The 19,395-nt window shown below is 45.0% G+C and overlaps 1 protein-coding gene across 1 annotated transcript; it reads right to left on the bottom strand.

The window, feature by feature from the left end:
* Positions 1-73: 73 nt before the first annotated feature.
* DLST (dihydrolipoamide S-succinyltransferase) lies at positions 74-18,685 on the bottom strand. Its single transcript, XM_052646671.1, has 15 exons — positions 18,581-18,685; positions 17,945-17,978; positions 15,150-15,198; positions 12,623-12,678; positions 12,415-12,489; positions 12,119-12,174; positions 11,514-11,625; positions 9,865-10,020; positions 9,422-9,498; positions 8,465-8,562; positions 5,080-5,210; positions 3,600-3,673; positions 3,210-3,293; positions 2,650-2,817; positions 74-1,660 (listed from the first exon to the last, which is right to left on the bottom strand). Exons 1-15 carry the CDS (start codon positions 18,641-18,643, stop codon positions 1,526-1,528), a joined length of 1,368 nt encoding a protein of 455 aa, XP_052502631.1. The 5' UTR covers positions 18,644-18,685; the 3' UTR covers positions 74-1,525.
* Between the last annotated feature and the right edge of the window lie 710 nt (positions 18,686-19,395).

Raw genomic sequence — 19,395 nt, 5'->3', positions numbered from 1 at the left:
AGCAGGGGGGAACAAGCTTTTCTTCATCAGTACAACCTCAGTAACCAAAAGAAGTACAGAAGCAGAAACACTGTTTGCGAACATTTGCCCTTTAATTTGCATTTAAAATCAGTTTCTTTAAATATTTTAGTTACGTTCTGAATAGTGAAGACGTAGTAGCTGCTGCAGGCACTCAGTACTGGCTCCCACCCCTCCCCCCACCCAACCCCCAGGCCTTGCTTCTGCTCAAGATACAAATGGGCATTCCACACTAAATGGCTCCCGGTTGTCAAGGGTCAGCAGCCTCAGGCCTGGATGCAGTTGGATACAATGTGATGAAGCCCAGTAACTTTCCTGACAAGATGTGTGCATTTAACCATGCTCCCAAGAATTCCAATGTGGTGCCCAGACCCAAGGCAGTACCTCCGAGGTGACACTGGCCTTTTCCCCACTGTGTACGAGCATCTTGGGCTGGTTTCCACCACAAGCCATCCTGCACCAGACCTGTGTTCTATGGAGGAAGAGCTGAGGCTCCACTCCTGAAGGGCACTGACACAGGAAGGAACAGAACCGCCTCTGCAGCCCACAGGTTTATACCAACGGGATTTAAAAGCTCAAGACAATCCGAGCCAGTCCACAGGAAGTCACCTCCACGCCAATCTCTACCAGGAGCCATGCGAGCCCGCGGCTGGGACACGCTCGGTCTCCCTGCCAAGAGGTGCTGGCATCTACGTGAGGACAGGATGGGAGAAACTGTTCCTAGCAGCCAGGAAAGGTCGGCACCACCTCAGCTGTGTGTGCTTGGGCCAAAATGGGTCTTCCTGGTGCAGTTATGACGGAGAGTGTGAGGGCAGGCCTGGGCTCTGCTCCAGTCTTGTTCGTAACACATGACCTCAGAATCCGCCCTCTCCCACCTCAACGCTGCCTACTCCCCGGCTCTGCCCCTCCAGATCCCCCAGCATGTGCTTCCTGGAAGAGGTAGAAAAGGCAGCTTTTAGACAATGACAGCTGAGAATGCAAGTGCCACTTGAGCGAAGCAGCACCCCGTGGCCTGTGGTCAGTACCTCCACACGGTTGGAATCGAATGAGGACGTGCACAGCCAGGACAGAGGCTGCTCCGAGCCCGGGAGGCAGACCACCCTCCTAGGCGTCTCTGGAGAACAGACGTTCAAAAGATAGAAACTTAATCACATGGTCCCCGGCAGGTTCCCTACAGTGTACTGGACAGGAAGAAAGTGAAATCACCTCTGTGGAGGGCTAATGGGAGGAAAGGCAGGAATAATAACGAGCATCCATTAAGGCTCTCTCTCTCCCTCAAGCTTAAGGAAATCAGATATTTGCGCATAGGAGAGGGTGCAGAGAGGGAGAGAGCCTAGTAGGAACACCGAGAGAGGCCTGTGACTGCTGGTTACATAGTGCCCTGGTTTCCTTGCTTGAGGCCAACAGCATGTGCCTGTCACCAGGCTAACCTGGGGCCTGTGAGGGGACAGGGTAAGACTGGTTTTCAGTTCCTGCATGGTTGACGTGTAGGGCACAAGGCTTCCTCCTAAAGGTCCAGTAGGAGGACTCTGGGATCCTCTACCGCTGCCTTGATTTTGCGGAGGAAAGTCACAGCCTCTCTGCCGTCGATCAGCCGGTGATCATACGTCAGGGCCACATACATCATGGGCCGCACCTCCACCTACAGAGAAGAGAAGTCAACAGGTTTGTCTGCAGTGGGGCAGAGAAAGCCCTGATGAAGCGGGGAGATGACTAAGCACAGCCCACAGGTAAGTCCCCAGGTCCAGAGACTTTCCTACTTTGCTTTGTTGCTTCTAGATACAATGTGTTCAAAGACCAAGCCAGACCCTGAGTGCAAAACTCATATACTCAAAAACAAAAAGCTTAACCCAAGAAAAAAGGAGTCTCCTTACAACTGTCTTTAAATAAAAACCATCCTCTGCCCCCTCACCTGTCTGCCATCTACAAGGAAAAGTTCCTCTTCAATTTTGGCTACCTGCAGTTTTTTCCTTAAAGACATGATAATATTTTTTTTTAACTTGGGGTCCACAAATTCTTTGAAACTCTACGCAAGGTTGGGTATATGAGCATTTTCAGCAGGTATCTATAATTTTTGGATTAAAGGAGTTAGGGACTTCAAAAGGTTCTAAACACGGGGGTCCCAGAAAACATTTTCCTATCAACATAGCTCACGAGGCTAGCTCAAGACCCTCTGACCTCATTCCCTGACTCCCAGAAAAGCTCTAACCCTCGTTACGACAAGCAGGCAGGCTGGCAGTGGCTCTGCATTGCAGTCCTCCACTTCCCGAGGCAAGGACCACGCCTTCGATGGCACCCCCACGCTCCCTAGAGAAGGAAGCCTGCTGACTAGTCCCAGATGAAGGAGCAAGCTTTCTCAGCTCCATGGTGCTCAAACCTTAACGTGCCTCAGAACCATCTGTACTTTCTGCTTCACTAGGTCTGGGAAGGGGCCAAGAGTTTGCATTTCCAACAAGTTCCCAGGTGCTGCTGTTCCACACACAATTTGAGAACCAATGCCTTAGCTATTAATTAAAAATGAAGAGATTCAACTTACGCCTGAAATTACAGCGAATCTTTAAGGAACATTTAGTTAAGACTTCCCTCACCTCATCATGTAGCTGCTGGGACATTAATGGGGATGGTTCCTACCTTGCCTCCCACGACCACTGGCCTATCAACGATGGCATGCATGCCCAGGATAGCAGACTGAGGGGGGTTGATGATGGGCGTTCCAAAGAGCGAGCCGAAAACACCTCCATTGCTGATGGTAAAAGTACCACCATCCATATCTTCAATGGCAAGTTCATTCTTCCGGGCCTAAAAACAGATTTCATGATTGAAAGGTAATGTCAACTCAGCTTCCTCCACCTAAAGGAAGTCCCGAAGGCTCACATCTGAGATTAATGGTCCAAGTTCTAGCTTTAACTGAGATGCCTGTGACTAGTTGCAGGCCGGAGGAAAGGACTCCGGGATCTTTCCTTTTCCGAGCAGGTGTAACTGGATGAGATGAGATCTTCACTCACAAGAGCACCATAAGCTCCACCAGAGCTGTACTTCGACTCTCGCTCGTGACTGCCGTTCTCAGGGGCCACATCCTCCTTTCACAACAAAGGGAAGCTCCAGCTCCCTGAGCACCGCTCACTGGCCCAGCCTTCCCAGGGTCTCTTCCCTGACCTGCCCTGCAGCTCACACACACCCTTCCATTTTACCTTCTCTCCCAGTTCACTGATGGTTCGCTCAATATCGGCATAATTCATTGTTTCCACATTCCTGATGACGGGAACCACCAGACCCTGATGAGAGTAAAAAGCTCTTTTCAGGTGTAAATTAATAGTACCCATTATAGTTACAACTCTCTTGATTCAAGCCAAAGGTCTCCCCGCCCCAGAGTATCTTAATTACTCAACATGATTAATGTAGTCTAAAATATTTAGACTTGCAAAAGATAAAAGAATGTGGTATGGTCAAAAACAGGTTTATTCTTCAAACAACTCCCTTCTAGAAAAACGAAAGTACAGAAAAAAGTCTCTCAAGAGGTTTGCTTCTTCAAATGGGTAAGAGTCAAAGACCAGAGCTCTCCACTTCTTGCTCCAACATACCCGAGGGGTGGCCACTGCAACGCTGATGTCAATATAATCCCTATACACCACCTCTTTGGTTGCATCATCAATCACTATGAGAGAGAAAACACACATTACATACAACTCCCCAGGCCGAGGCTAGTGAGGAAACATTTGCATTAATAGAGTAAAAGTCCGAGATGCTTCGTATGGTGTGGACTGACAAAAACCACCGCGTTACAAGTGGCAACCGGTACCCCTTATTCCCACGCCAATTAATCCTAACTTCTCCCAAGTGTCCTGACTAAGCTTGAGCACAGGAGCATCCGTCAACTCGGCAGCCCTGACAAGGATCGGTACATGGGCTAACACAGGGTAAGTATGTGCCCAAGTTCTCGTTCACCAGCTCTACTCCAGCCCTCCCTCAGCTAATGGCTGAGGTTTAAAAGTACCCCCCAGAAAGGGCAAGTTAGTAAAGGAAGTGGAAGTGGGGGGATGTCACCCATTCTGCTGCTCACTTGCGACAGGGAGCGAGGGAAGCCTCTTTCCAGAAGACTCAGTAGGAAGCGGTGTGGTCTGTCTTTAATATGCTAGCCTGAGAGAGCAAACCAATAGCTAAGAATTTAGGTCTGGTGCTCATGAGAAAACACAGGCTCAAGAATCTTTTCCATAGGAATTCTATGTTGTTTTGTAGATAAGACACCATGGAAAAGCATATAAAGTGAGAAAGAGGACAAGGGAATTCTGAGAAATGCCTACATGTATGGGCAAGCAGAAGAGATGGAGAGAGTCATCAGGAAGCATAAGAACAGAAGAAGTTCAGAGGTTTCACATTTGGATGAAACCAAGCCCTTCCCCTACCTGAGGGCACACCACCTGGCGGAAGGGATTAGGACTTCTATTTCTAGTCCTTTCGGGACCCTACACTGCTAAGGGTTGCAAAAGTACCCAATGTGCTATAATCTTCCAAGGACACAGAATTGTCTCAGTGGAGAAGAGAACTGCTTGTTAAGTCAACATTTCAATGATGTAGGTGAGAAAAAAGAAAGGAAAACGAGCATCAAGCCCACAAAAGAGGGGCCAAGCCCAAGGCCTTCCAATCCAGTCCACTGATCAGAAATCAAAGGTCACCCTGGAGCTATGCCAAGTACAGAAGTCAGGTCCCAAGTTACAGGGTTTGTGGGAGAGTGGGCACCAGCCACAGCAAGAGTTTCCACACTGACATGAGAAACTTGGAGAGATGGACTGGCTCAGAACTGCCTGTCGCCAGAGCCGCTGCCAAGCTCTGCACTGGGACGGGAACCTGTTCTGCCCGGCTGGTGGGGAGGAAGCACTCATGATGCCCATTTAGGAAGGTCAGTCCAGAAATCCCTAGGAAAGGTACTCAAGTTCTCACACATCTGAAATAAGAAGCCTCAGTCAGAGGACCATCGTTTTTGTGTCTTGAGCAGGGGGAGAATTTCTGTATTTACACATATACCTCCAGGACCTCTGTTGATTCTGGCCATCACAAACTCACCTGCATTTACCACAGGCTGCTCCTGCAAGGCAAAGGCTGAGGCCTTCACAAATGCCGACATGAAGCCTAGTTTGAGGTTATGTTTCTTCAGAAAAGCATCTTTGTGCCGAGCCCGCATCTCCTGGATGTTACTGCAAGAACACATTACAAAACAAACTGACCACAAAAGCCTCAATTCTGACTTTCACACTGGTTTCTAACGCCAGGCATACAACTGGGTAAAGTTTTCCCTTACTCTGGACCATGTAAGTTCAAGTTTTGAAATACTCCACTAGAGGTTAACACAATTACTTCATTCCTTTAAAAGCCTGGATCCAAGGGAATCAGATCCACTCTGTGTAAGGACGATTTCATGCTCCAGAAGTCAGAGATTTTGTGACAGACAAAATGAATGAGTTCATAGCACATCAACAGTTTCACCCTGGATGAAAAAGTGCCTTCTAGCTACACTGAATTCATGAACTATCTACTCTGAAAATAGTTTTGGTTTTTTTTTTTCTTAAAAGCATAAAGTCCACAAAACAAGCACCATTCTTTTTATTAAACAGGCTTCCCTGGTGGTTCAGATGGTAAAGAATCTGCCTGTAATTCAGGATACCCAAGTTCAATCCTTTGGTTGAGAAGACCCCCTGGATAAGGGCATGGCAACCCACTTCAGTATTCTTGCCTGGAGAAGTCCATGGACAAAGGAGACTGGCGAGCTACAGTCCTTGGGGTCACTAAAGAGTTGGACATGACTGAGTGACTTTTTCATTCAATATTTCTTGTTTATTTTCAAAATACCACCAAACCTAATTATGACTTTCTTGCGACATTCCTAACAAATGAAAAAAAAAAAAAAGCCAAACCACACACGTGCACAGGTTTCATGTGAGCAAAAACAGTCCTGACTACCTATGGATGGATACAATCCAGTGCTGTGTTAGGCTCATGAGGAAGTCAGTGTATTCATGCATCCCCCCAGAGTGAGCAGTTCCATCTGCTTGGTTCCTTCAAATGGGCACTCACACCCACCACACACGGTGGTCAATGCAAGACACCAAGACATAAAGATAATACACAGTTCTTGCCCTTAAAATTAATATAATGAACATAGTTTCCTTGGTTACTTAGAAAAGTGACCATGTGTGGACCTAAGCTTTTTAAAGTATAAGCAACAAGGCTACTGGGAAACCTTTGCAGTGAGACCAATCTTTGTTCTTTTGGGGCTGGTTTTTCACAAACATACAACACGTGTACTAGAGTTAGCGGGAAATGGCTTTCCCATCATTTTGCTGCAGAAATCTCCATATTTATGGGAAGACAGTTGTGTGATGGAAATTGAATTTAACTTTATCTCAGGCCCAAATGCTCAGTTTTCTCTTTCTCCCTATAATGGCTTAATCTGACATTAGCACGAAAGATAAGATGGTATAACTTTAACTCCCCTCTTTAGACTTTAAAACGGAAGTTTTCCTAGGGGGACTGATTGGGTTTAAAATGTTTGTTTTCCTGAGTCTAACTAAATTTAGTGCTAGGATTACCACCCTAAAGACATTACTGGTTCCCAAGACACAAGAGCTGCAGAAGAGGGAAAGAGAAGCGATAAACATCTCTGCTCTCAAAACTGCCCAAATGCTATTGTCTGGTCATTAAGTAGTTTCTATTTCAGAGTTCTGTCCTTGGAGGCAGAGGCTGGGACAACAGGGGAGAGGAGGCAGTCTCAGAAAGGCCCCTTATGGGTTAGCTGATCAGCACAAGACCCAAAGGGCACTCAATCTAAACCAGATTACCGACTGCAGAGGGACCCCAGGCCATCATTAAGTGAGGCCTCGATTAGCTGCTGAAAGGAGATCCAACTACTGTACTTACTTTCCAATCAAAGCTGTTGGGCCAACTGCATCTTTCAAGGCCACAAATATTTACATGTTTTGTCTTAAGGAATTGGGTAGAATTTCAAAATCCAATTCAATTTGTGTACAATTTGGCCCTAATGCACTGAAACATAAGCTGCAGCCTTTGTGATTCATTAGTCAAGGTCCTTCCCTACATCCTATGGATACAAGAGAAATCTTTGGCTTGGATGACGTCTAGTCTTTTGGGGAAGCTTCACAATAGAATGGATGACGGCCAGTGAAACGGACCACAGAATCCTACTCTGTGAACAATGCTACAGCATGCTGTGACTAAATCTTCTCCCTCTCTACATTTTTCAGACCCCTTCCAAAGAAAACTGTTTATCCTAGTGAAATGCAGATTAGCAGACTAAGCACTTGGGATAAAAAGCAAAGAGATGACTTGATGACTTTACTTCCTGTATTAGATATGAACTCTTACCCTGGCCCTTAAAACATTCTGTAATATGGATGCAACTTTCTTTACCATTCTTTCCTACACATCTTCCTCACAGTGATTGTTTCTCAGATGTGTCCTGTACTTTTCTATCTGTGCCAGGTCCATACTGTTAACGTCATCGGGAATGACGTTCCTCCATTATGTCGAAATGTGAATCGTTAAGGCCCCTTAAAGATCTTTTTCTCCAGGAAGCCTTTCCTGACTCCTACCTCCACCTCAAAAACAAATGATCTCATTCTCTCCTCCACCTCACACTTTTTGTATTTTTCTGATACCTGTTTTTCTAGATTTTACTTTGCATTTATCCAACAAGATGGTAGCTCCAGGCTAAGGGTTCTTTATCACTCATCTTTGCATCCCACCAAAATATAGTGTAATATCTTGTGCACAGTAAGCACTCAAAAACTGTCTGTTGACTTTAACTACATTCTCTTCCCAACATCTGTAAACAAAGTCTTGAAGAAGAAAAGTGAGTCAACAATTAGCTCAGTATAGAAATGAGCTTACTGAATCAGACCGTTTGGTTAATATTCTGAAGATTTTTTCTTTAAAAGCAAAACTTGCTTCCCATTTCATTGTCAAAGTTGAGAAAGGTGAAAGATATAAAAAGCCTATGCCTTTCTACCCACTCAATCCTGAGTCGCTTAGGAACACACATAAGGAGCAGTCAGAGTGAGAAGGACACAGGGAATGGCCCCTTGACTCTGGGCGTGCTGTCCAACGATCCTCCATCCTGAAGGGGAGCCTTGTTGGCCTGGCTCCCCTCTCTCTACTTGTTAATAGTGGTCATTAGAGCTTAAGACTATTACCAGCCTCGTTTATCAGAAATCACAGGATTCAGGTATACATCTACAAGGCTAAGTTTTTTAAGTCACAGAGGAGACAGGCATAGTATTAGGAAAGTCAATCAGAGAATGAAACCAGTGGGTCACTCTGTATAAGTCAAGAAACAGTGCAAAGAAGTACTTCTTTCCTGTTACGTTAGTTTTGGGCAAGTTCAAGTGTTTTGCAAGAAAAAGAGCACAGGGAGGAGGAGGACTAGAGCTCTCACCTCATGTCAATCTCATTGAAAGTGGTGAGCATCGCGCAGGTGTTCTGAGCCTCCTTCAGACGCTGAGCGATGCGCTGCCGCATTCTGTTCATTTTCTCCTGAAAGAGGGAGTGGGACAAGTATCGCCAACCTGGTGTCTTTGGACCTAGCCCTCCCACTTAGTCTGCAGGAGCACTGGGCTTGCTGGGAGGGGATAATTAAGGACTGTATCCAGGCTTCCTCTTTCCTGTGGTGGCTTGCTCCTCTGAGCAAAAACAAGGAAATACAGACAAAAACTACTCACTCAGATGTGCCCTGAAGTCTGATGAAGAATAGAGGCCCAGGAAATGGTTTGGTTTATAAACCAAAACCAATTTATGGAAAGGAAGAGTGTGATGTAGGGCTAGCCAGCCCAAGAGTCGTCATAGACAAGGCAATTTCTGGTGATAAAGACTTGCATGATAATAGCTACTTGTAGGATGGAAACTCAGAAGCAACACATTTCTCAGACTATCGTATTTTTAGGAGGTATTCTCAGGCAGAGGAACCGACACTCTTGACCATACTTCCTTGAGGTTTTATGTCTGCCCCTGACTGCCACTGGGTAGCCCTCAGCTAAGCATCGGGGAAGAACAGGAATAGAGCTCACTAAACCACCTCTCTGAAGTGTAGGAGGGAGGAGACGCGTTACTAGGCTACCATCCCCCGCATGCACCTTTCTCACCCACAGCACTTCAGTGGGAGCACGAAAGAGTGGGAAAAACCAATGGACAAGTGTTCAGAAGGCCTCCAGTTCTAGTCTCGTCATCTGAATGAACAGTCATATGAATGAACAAGCCACTTCCTAAACTGAATTTCCTTGCCAGGCCGAGGGAATCAGCTGCCGGTCACTCAAAGGCAGGCAGAGCAGACCCATATTTTATTCATCTCAACGCTGCTCCTCGGCTTCTTTCTTGGAAGTGGTCCTTAGAGGCTTACCCGATGTTCTGAACGCAGACCTATACCAGTTCCTGCCTCAGCTCTTGGGGGGGCAGCGGTGGGTTTTACAGCAGACACTGTAAATGAAGAGAGGGTACGCTGCATCAGAAAATGAGAAACATTTACTTGAGTATATGCCCGTGCTTTCACACTGCACTTGTCACCTAAGCTTCAGGTATGCTAAGATATATTAGTCATTCCTACTTCACAAATGAACAATCTGGTCAGAGAAGTTAAATAACTAGTCTAAGGTCACACAGCTATACACAGAAAGCTGAGATGCAAACTCAGGTCTTCTGATACAAAGTCTAGAGTTTCTTCTACAATGCAGCCAATGAAACCTGTCCAGAGCCATAATTAGTCTTAGACTTTGCCCTCTGAGGGAACGTGGCAATAGATGAGATGGTCTCCTGTAGAAAGACACGTGGGAGGCAGAGGCTTACCTGGTTTGCTAGTGAGCGGCTGTGAGGGCGAGGGCACAGGTGGCATCTGGGTGGGTATAGGTGCTGCAGGGGGAGGAGGAACAGCAGACACTGCGGGTTCTGCTTTTGGGGCTGCGGCAGCAGGGGCTGCAGCTGGCTTGGCCTTAGCGGGAGCAGCTGGAAAACAAGAAAAATAGATGCCACTGGCACTATGTGGAATGGAAAGCAACCAAACTGCAGATACTAAGTAGAATTTAGCAGCAAAAGCTCTCTCTCTCATCAATTAGCAAATGCTTCCTGAGTACCTGCTATACATGTAAGGCTATGAGATACACAGAGTGATTTAAGGCACTGTTTCCCCAGGACTCCTAGACATCCTACATTAGATAACTGGCTGAATTCAGCTGCCTTCCTGATTGCATAAATATCTATTAGTCATCATATTCAGCCAATACTTTCAAAGCACCTAAGTCAATGGTAATAGACTTCAAAGCAAAAGAAACCCAGCAATTTAAGATGCTGAAACACACACATAAAAGCAACAACTTTCCAGTTACAGTAATACTGACTGTCTCCTATGTCTCCTATTTTAACATCACATGTGGAAGAACTCTCTTAACTATTAAAAAATAAACGCTTAAATAATCAAGGACACATTTAGACTTAAGAGTTCAAAGCATTTTATCTAGAATAACTCTCAGAAACCAATGAGGTGGTCAAGCAATGAAATTCACAACTTTAAATATTTTTTTACTTTACCCATTTGGATATCACCATCTGGGTTTATATTTAAATCAGAAGAACAATCCTCTTAAGGAATGGTCAGAAGATGAAATTCTCCAACCAGAAGAATCAATCTTATTCCCTAGTCTTCTACTGTATTTTCTTTCCATTCTGGGCTTCTAATCTTACCCTGATCGAACATAATGAGGCCATCTACCATCTTTCTGCTTAACTATCTTAACCATGAAATAGACTTTAGTAGTTACAGCATTTAACTAAGAATCAAAAGTCTTCTTTCCTAATCTCTAATATACTGACTATAAGATCCAATATAAATTCATTTCCTTATTTCTCATTTCCTCCCAAGAAAAATTCAACCCTCCCTAAAAAATGCTGTGACAGAATAGATGTGAAAAAACTACTCCAAAATTCTCCATAATAGACGTGATCAAACACTGCTGCTTCTCACTTTAGAATAGTGGCTCCCAGCCCTGGCTATGTATCAGAATCACTTGGAGAGTGTCAAAGACACTAACAAAAACTATGATAGATAACCAGGATCTGAAAACCCCATATTTAATATATCAGAATCCCTTGGCCTCAGAATCTGGGCATTTGTATTATTTTTAAAGCCCCCATGTGACTCTGCTGCCAGGGTGGGGGAAGGGGATGGGAAAAAAAACACTATCTCTAGAATCTTCTTCCTTCCTATTTAAGAAAAGGTCCAGCACCAAAAAGAACACTATTGTGAGGTTTATTTTCTTAATACCCTTTTCTTCTAAAACTTGACATTTAAAGCTCACACTATATATCTCCTCTTACTGCCTCACTAAAGGCAGAGGGAGTACAAAATGATATTTGATGTATCAAGGAATTAGTATATTATGCTCAGCCCCAATTCCGAAGGGGAACACTGGAGACCTTGACAACCAGGAGAACTTCTTTACCGCCAGTTTTCCTGAGTGTGAAAAGAGGAGTGCCTCCTTCTACTTTTCCCCCATCAGGTACCAAAAGAGCTTCAATCACGCCATTTGCTGGTGATGGAACCTGCACAGAGGTCTTCAAAAGGAAGACAGATGGAGAAAGAGTCCAAAGTTTTACTCAGCATTAGAAAATTAATTGTATAGAATCTCAAATGAGTCACAAGAGTTGCAACACAGATATACAAGACCCTGCATAAACATCAAGGCCACACTTTCAGAATAAGAGTAATCAATGCTACTGTGAAGATGCACCTTGTCTGTCCTTTCCCAGAAACATTAAAGCAAGATTCAGTTAGTGTTGCCAAATGATACATAAAAAACAACTGGAAACAGTTCATGTATACACACATAAAAGCTATAAAACTAAAGCTACTAAAGTACATAGTACATACACCTAGAACAATCTAAAATTAAACTTTAAATGCTTTTCTTCTTTTTACTGAGCTATTCCAACAATTTTACTGAGGCAGCTAACAATTATCTTCAAACAACTAAGTCCATGTTCCTTTCATTAGGTTAAGACACCAAGCGGAAACCATGGAAAGATGGCACTAACAGGGCAAGCCTACCTTGTCAGTTTCAATCTCACAAACCACTTCATCTTCTGCAACTGTGTCTCCAACAGCTGAAAAGACAGTTAAAGGCTACCTGTTAGGGGTGAGCAGTGGGTAACAAGAAAAGTAGCCATAAAATCCCCTTTGGCAAGTGTTACAGGATCCCTTTCCTACAGGCCAGGGGAAGGTACACTGCATGTAAAGAAAAGAGTGGAGCCACAGGTTCCACTGATTATCATGAAGGTGAGGGGAGTAAAGGGGACTTTTCAAAAGTATTTAAACTTAAAAAGTGAGAAGGCAGTAAATCTTACCTTTCTCCCACCTGACATCCCCCTCTGTGACAGATTCTGCAAACGCTGGGGTTTTGACTGTAATCACATCATCCTCTAGGAAAAAAGGGGAGGGGGGAAATCACACAGTCCATATTTTTCCTTTTTTTTCTGCCATTAAATTCAGTCAATTGCTATTCTTCTCATTAAAATTCCATTCCCAAGAACGCAGGGAGCTGAAGGTACTTACTGCATACAGCTGTAGTTCTAAAGAAGCGAACGCTGAAGATATTACTGCTGTTAATGCTACAAAACAAACATAAAAGTAAACTCCTTTAACAGGTGAATCATTCACATTTTAGTCTAGATAAGGCATGACGAATCACCTTTATTTTTAATAAATTTTTATTGGAGTATAGTTGATATACAATGTTGTGTTAGTTTTTGCTGTACAGCAAAGTGAGTCAGTTATACAAATATCCACTCTTTTTTAGATTCTTTCACCTTCCCTTTAAACCAGTGACTCTTGACTAGGAGCGCCCATCACTGTTACCTGGGGAACTTTTTCAAAGCATACCTGTCTAGGCCCCATTCCCAGAGATCCTGACTCAGCAGGTCTAGAGTAAAGCCTGGATTACTTGGGTGCCTCAAGCAGTGAGGCCCTTGGGTGAGTGAAATGCCAGCTCTTCCAGAACAGACTTACGTTTGCACCTTTGAAGAAAAAGACAGCATCTTGGTCCTTTGCACAATCACAAAAGGACTCAGCTTCCTGATTAGGTTTTTTCTTAACTAAATCCAAGTAAGATAAAACTGTGTGCTCTCAGGGTACTTGCCACTTTGCCATGTAAAACAGAATTTCTGTCTATGTGATTAAAGATTTAGATAAGACAGCAAGATGAAAGTAAAACAAGGTGTTATATGCAAAATAAACAAACAAAAAACCCCACTGAAAACCTCATAATCGCCTGTTCTCCTGCCAGAAGGCAGCATATCAGTCCACTCTGGACTCGTTCAAGAGGAACCTCAAAAGAGCAAGGTATTCTCTGATATGACACTAACCTGAAATAAGGTAACCTGGAGAATGATATGACCATGGAGAATCATGGTATCTGGTATATGGTATCTGTGGTTATCTGTCACATACATACATTTTGGAAGAGTGATTTGGACTGATGGGAACTTTCACCTTCTATACTTCAAGACTGTCTGAATATTCTACAATGAGCACCTTTACAATAAAAAGTGAAACAGATTTAAGTTGCCTTTGGTATTTTTAAGTTCTATGTAAAATCAAGGGAAAATGTGTTATTTAAAAAATACAGAATACAAAGTGTTCTGCATAAAAGTTTCCAACCATGTATAGGTACATGTTCATGGGCAATAACTAACGGGTAATGTGTCAATGCAGAGACTGCTCTCTGAGGACACCCAGAATCTGGTACATCGGCTATCTCTGGGAATAGGAACGCAGTAGCATGGGAGAACAGGATAAAGTCTTCTCATGGACACTCTTTTTACTTTTCAACCATGTAAATGTGTAACCTATTAAATAAAAACAAAAAACCAAACATAGTTCTACAATAAAAGATTTTTAGTAAAATGGGTACCTTATTCACAGAAAAAAGACAAGATACAATACAAAAACAGTTACTAGATTAGAGTAATACCCTAATCTGTGATCCTCATCATTCAAAGTTTAGGGGTTTTTAAAATAGTTTACTTTCAAATAGTTATTTGTTTTATTTATTGCATAGGATTTGTGGTCGCTCTAATTTTCATTTAAACTGTAGATGAGAAACACACTTTGACACTCCCTAAATAATTTTAAATTTACAAAAGTATTAGATGTTAACAGTAGTAAACTTAGAAAGAGCAAAAAGAACATTTACAATGGGACTATACCATACGATGCAAAAGGAATAATTTTATAACTTGCTTTTTCCCACTTATAGAATGAACATATAACATAGCATAGCCTAACCCATCCATTGTTGTTTGACCATTCCGAGAAACACGGGTACACTAGGCGTTCAGTACAGAGTCCTAGAGATGGGACTGCTAGATCAAAAGGTACACACAGTTCAAAGACTTATGAATGCCAAACTGCCATTGTAATGCACAGTGAAGAAGGAGCAATCTGCTGACCCTTCATTTTAAAGATTCCACCTCTAGAGAAAAATAGCTTGACAGCTGCTCAACAGGAAACTAAAGAGCGTCCTCTTGCTACCACCCTGAAAATACTTGGAATGCAAAGTAGCATTAAGCAACATTCATAAGCAGAAGTTAATCTGAAACACACATGGGTGGCCTCTCTCCAAATTTTGCATTATGCAATAGTAGCATTCCTTCCCTCTACACTAGTCAAAGTCCCAGGAGTTAAATACTAGTCTCTTGCTTTTACTGTTTCTAAAATGCATAACTATGCAACCAAAAGGATGCTCTTAACCTCCACAATAAACGTAACCTCCAGTCCTTCAGCTTCACTTGTATCCAACCAGAATATTTAGGAGCACCCTTCTAACAATTCCCATAAAAAGAGGATTCCAGCTCCACTTTCATTATAATCTGAACACCTGGTCCTGACACACTCCTGGTCCAATACTTCACATGGGGCTGAAGCTCAGGCTCATATCATAAATTAACATCAAGGTCAGGTCGAGGGACTCAATATAACCAGCTTGATTACTAGGCTTGAAAGACAGGAAAGAAAGCAGATGGTCAAACTGGTGTCTTCAATACCCCGGGTCCACATATCTGTGCTCCCCAGTGATACTTACACAGTCTTCCTGCTGTCAGGGTAACCTGGTCCCTGACATAAGGAGATCCCTGCAAGAAACAAAACAACTCTTAACCAACAACTCTTTATCTCATACAGGATACTTGCTGGGAATGGAGAAGAAGTTGTTCACCCCCTAACTCTGAGATAGAGCAGGATCAACAGCAGGCAATAATATAATCTGTATCACACAGAGTCCTGCCTCTTAAACTTTTCCACCATAGTAATCGTAATGGCAGAGAACAACAGGTATGTGCGACTGCGGGGAATGGGTTTGAGGAAGAAAGGGGAGAATTCTATAATCTTATTTATCTCAAAATTCATAAACTTTCATTATCCCTGTATGTTTTCATGATAGAATGCCTCTACTTCCCAAGTTTTCAAATACAATGGAAGCCTGAGACACATGATAGCTTATCCTGTGACTACACACAGCCTAAAGAAGCAGTGGAAAGTTTGGTCCGAGTTTGTTTCCCTGGTTACTTAAAATGCACTGGAAGTTTTGTTGCCTGAATCCCAACAGCAAAGACTAGGCTACTTCTGGCCCAAGGTCTTCAGCTTGCTCAAGCAAACTATTACACCTCCTTTCCATTTATTGCCTTCCCACTCTTGCTGAGACCTTCCATTCTGGTCACACTCAACAAGGTGAGAGCTTCTTTCTGCCCCACCAATTGTCCTTATTACAAATAATCGCACTGCTGCAACAGACAACTAATTACTCTATCTGCTTCACCTGATTATATTCTTTCATGTGTCTTGTTTTTTCAGATCAAAAACAACTCTTTCCGAACCATGGGCACAGGAAATACCAACTGGAAGACAATTCTCTCTTGTCCCAGCTTCCCACAAACATCCTCAAGGTTTCAGTCAAGTAAGTCACCTCTTTATGATCAATAGCCAACAACTATAGTACAAATCCCAAACACAGCATGTTGATGAGCTTGCAGCCAGCAAGCAGCCCATACTGATTTTTGGAACTTTAAGTTCACTTTAGAGTTTATCCTACAGCAAGTTTCATTTGTACAGTGCTTTAGAATTTATAAAAAGCTTTCACATAATGACCTCATTTTGATTTTCATCTCACACTCCCTGAAGTGGAATGACCATTGCCATTCTTCTCATTTCATATATAAGCAGGGCTTTTGGAGGTTAAGTGGCTAGCCCAAGGAGAAGCCCTGAACCAGAACACAAAAGGCAAGAACAAGGCGCTTCCCATTGTCCTGCCAGTCTATAAAATGGAGAAAATGTTTACTGACATTTTTCAAAATTCCAAGGTAAAGAGTTTATTAATGAGAGTCCCCTATGAGCTAACACTGTGCTGGGTTCTTATGATCTCATGACTCTAAGGATGAAGTCCAAAACCTTTACACGTTCCTGTCCAGCCCTTCCAGACAAGCTTCTTTTCCATTTCTATGACTGGTCATGCCTCTTTCTGTCTGAAAACTTTGCCTAAGCCATTCCCTTTGCCTAAAATATCTTTCTCTTGGCCATCTCCTATATATTCTCCAAGACTTGGCATAAATGTCACTTCTCTGGGGAAGCCTTTACTGATGGCGCCACCTCACTCTCCACCCTCCCAAGCCTGGCTATATCATCCTACCCAGTACTTCTCTTTCACAGTAATCACAATGTAATTATGTACTTATGTAATTAAGGGTACTTATGTACCCTCCTGGAGGGTAGAGACCACCTCTATCCCTGCCACCTAGCACAGTGTCTGGCATGTAGTGACAATTCAACAAATAATCTATTCATTGTGAGTAAATGATAATATGATGGGTGAGGAGTTCAGGCTGAGGAGCAGACTCAGCTTGACCAATAGTTGGCACAGTGACCTTGGTCACTTTACCTCTCTTGGCCTTGAGTCATACATTCGTAAAATAGAGAAAATATTTATTTTACTGTTTCTTGATGAGTAACTGAAAAAATGCACAGAAAGCACTCAGAACAATACTTGGCACATAGAATGCCCATAAGAAAATCAACTCATTCAATGAGTATTTATGCCAGGCATATAAAAAAATTATTGGGATAAAAACCTGAATTCTTTCCACTCGTCTTTCTGCCATCTTCTATCTCATGCCACTCTCTCCCTCAACCAAAATGCTCTGGCCAAATCACCTCTTTTGCTAGTTCCAAAATATTGACAAGCGCTTTCCTTCCTCAAGGACTTTATACATGTCATTCCCTTTCCTTCTCCTGCTCTTCATCTGGATGGCTCCTGTCCTGTCACATCCTCTGGGTCACAGCTTGTGTCCAGCTTCACTTGTTTCCTTTTCAGCATTCAGGATAGGACATTTGTTGAGCAATTTACATATTGTCTTTCCCTAGCTAGGTTGTAAGCTCCCGGAGAGTGAGAAACTCACCACCCTCCCTTCACTGCTATATCCCCTGTGAGTGCCTAGCAGCACAGGTGCCTGACACTGAGTAGATACTGAGTAACTATGTGCTAAATGAACAAACGGCAGCTGTTACTAAATAGCATTTGGGGTGGCTTCCAGTGGCTAGGACTCTGCACTTCCAACCAATGCGGGGCAGGGGTTGAGGGGGGCGGCGATCCCCGTTCCATCCCTGGTCGGGGAACTAGATTCCCAAGTGCCTCAACTAAGACCCGGTGCAGCCAAATAAATCAATAATTTTAGAAAATAAAATAATCTTTTGTTTCGCTCCTCTCTCTCTCTCTCTCTCTCTCTGAACACGAGGCGGAGAAACACAGGCACCCAATTTCCTCACACGCGGCTCTGCCCAGGAGGAGGCGAGAGCATTTTTAGGGGACGGCAAAAGGGCAGAACTTACCAGGCAGGGAACGTCTCACTAGAGGGCAGTTCCCCTGTTGAGAAAGAAGACGTCGGTCACCCGAGACGAAAAGTGAGGGAAGAAACAGCTTTTTCAAGTACAGACCTAAAGCTGCCCCCGGGACTGGTGACAGGTGAACCTCGGGCCTCCTCCCAAAGGCAAAGGCAACAGCAACAACGCGGGCGGGACGCCGGGCCTGCCAGACTATCTCAACCTTCCCCCACGGGAGCGATAACCCACCGGCTTTTTAACAGATTAGAAAAGAGGCCCTGGGATCCAGACGGGGGCTTCCGCGGCGCCTCCCGCCCCCCGTCCCCGAGTTCTAATAGAGTCTGGTGTCCCGGCGGGCGCGGCTCTGGGCGGCTCCTCCGCCCGCGCGGACGCAGGGTGGGGTCCGGCAGGGGCCGCGGCGCCGGCGGCCGCGGGAAAGGCTCCCGGCCGCTAGGCTCCACAAGACGGCCCCGGAGGCGACAGCGGCTCCGGGCCGCCCAGCCCCGCGGCGGCGGCCTCCGCGTCCCGGTGCCCTTGGTGCCCGGCCTGGCCGGCGCGCCACGCCCCTTGTCGTCCCCACTCCACCCCGTCTGCCCGCCGGCGACTTTCTCACCCGCCGGGGGTCCCGGCCCGGTGGGACCGTACCTTCTGGAAGGCGGAGAGGGAGCGGCTGAACGCCCGGGACGCGCAGCGGGACCGGGACAGCATCACGGCGGCGGAGCCGAGGGCGGGCGGACACCGGATATCGGCCCCGGCAGCAACCGGAAGTGGAGCGGGCCGCGGCACCCGCTGCGCGGGGAGGGGGGCGAATGGGTGTCCGGACCGAACCACTGGCGGGAGGAACGGGGGTGGGCCTGCTGCGGCTCAGGCCGGACCTCCCGAAGGCTCCTGAGACCGTCTGGCGACAGATCGCTCCCGCCCGGTTTCCCACCCTCCCCGTATCTCTCCGCGGAGCGTTCGGATAAACTCGGCGCCCATCTCTCTTAGGACACCCTCCCACCCAGGGCACCGCGCTATTCCTCCCCCGCATTCCCGGGGGGCAAAAAGCCGAAGGCGGCGTGGGCTTCTTCGGACTCGGACCTTGGCTGACGTGCCTGTGCGATCTTACACTTTGTGTGGCCTTGGTCAGGTGACATTGCTTCCCTAAGCCTCAGGTTCCTCAAAGATAGAGCGGAAAAAAAAAAAAAACAAAAAACAAAACTTCGCTCGCTCCCTAACCCCGGAACAAAGAAACGGAGCACTGAGGAACCTCTAAAGGGCTCCCGTTGCCCTTTAACTGACCTGAAGATGTTCAGCAAGCCTTCTTCTGCATCCTTGTCTCCTCATCATCCCTGCTCAAACTCTCTCCAGCCGAGCTGGTTGTTCCCCATACCTCTTGCGCGTTTTGGAGGCTGTTCGTCATTCTACCCCTAGAATATAAACTCCATGAGATTAGGAACGTGAACGTGTTCCTAATCTTG

The sequence above is a fragment of the Budorcas taxicolor genome, chromosome 10 (genome assembly GCF_023091745.1).
Source record: "Budorcas taxicolor isolate Tak-1 chromosome 10, Takin1.1, whole genome shotgun sequence".
Classification (NCBI taxonomy): Eukaryota; Metazoa; Chordata; class Mammalia; order Artiodactyla; family Bovidae; genus Budorcas; species Budorcas taxicolor.
The sequence above is the reverse complement of the archived record's forward strand: the minus strand, read 5'-3'. Positions and strand labels throughout refer to the sequence as shown.

Bases quoted from the DNA above. Each gene is read 5' to 3' on its own strand.
- DLST (XM_052646671.1), bottom strand. From the start codon at position 18,643: ATGCTGTCCCGGTCCCGCTGCGCGTCCCGGGCGTTCAGCCGCTCCCTC. The intron at 15,199-17,944 runs GTAAGTTCTGCC...TGTTTCTTGCAG, and splicing joins AGTGAGACGTTCCCTGCCTG to GGATCTCCTTATGTCAGGGA. The intron at 8,563-9,421 runs GTAAGCCTCTAA...TCCCTCTTTCAG, and splicing joins GTCTGCGTTCAGAACATCGG to GAGAAAATGAACAGAATGCG.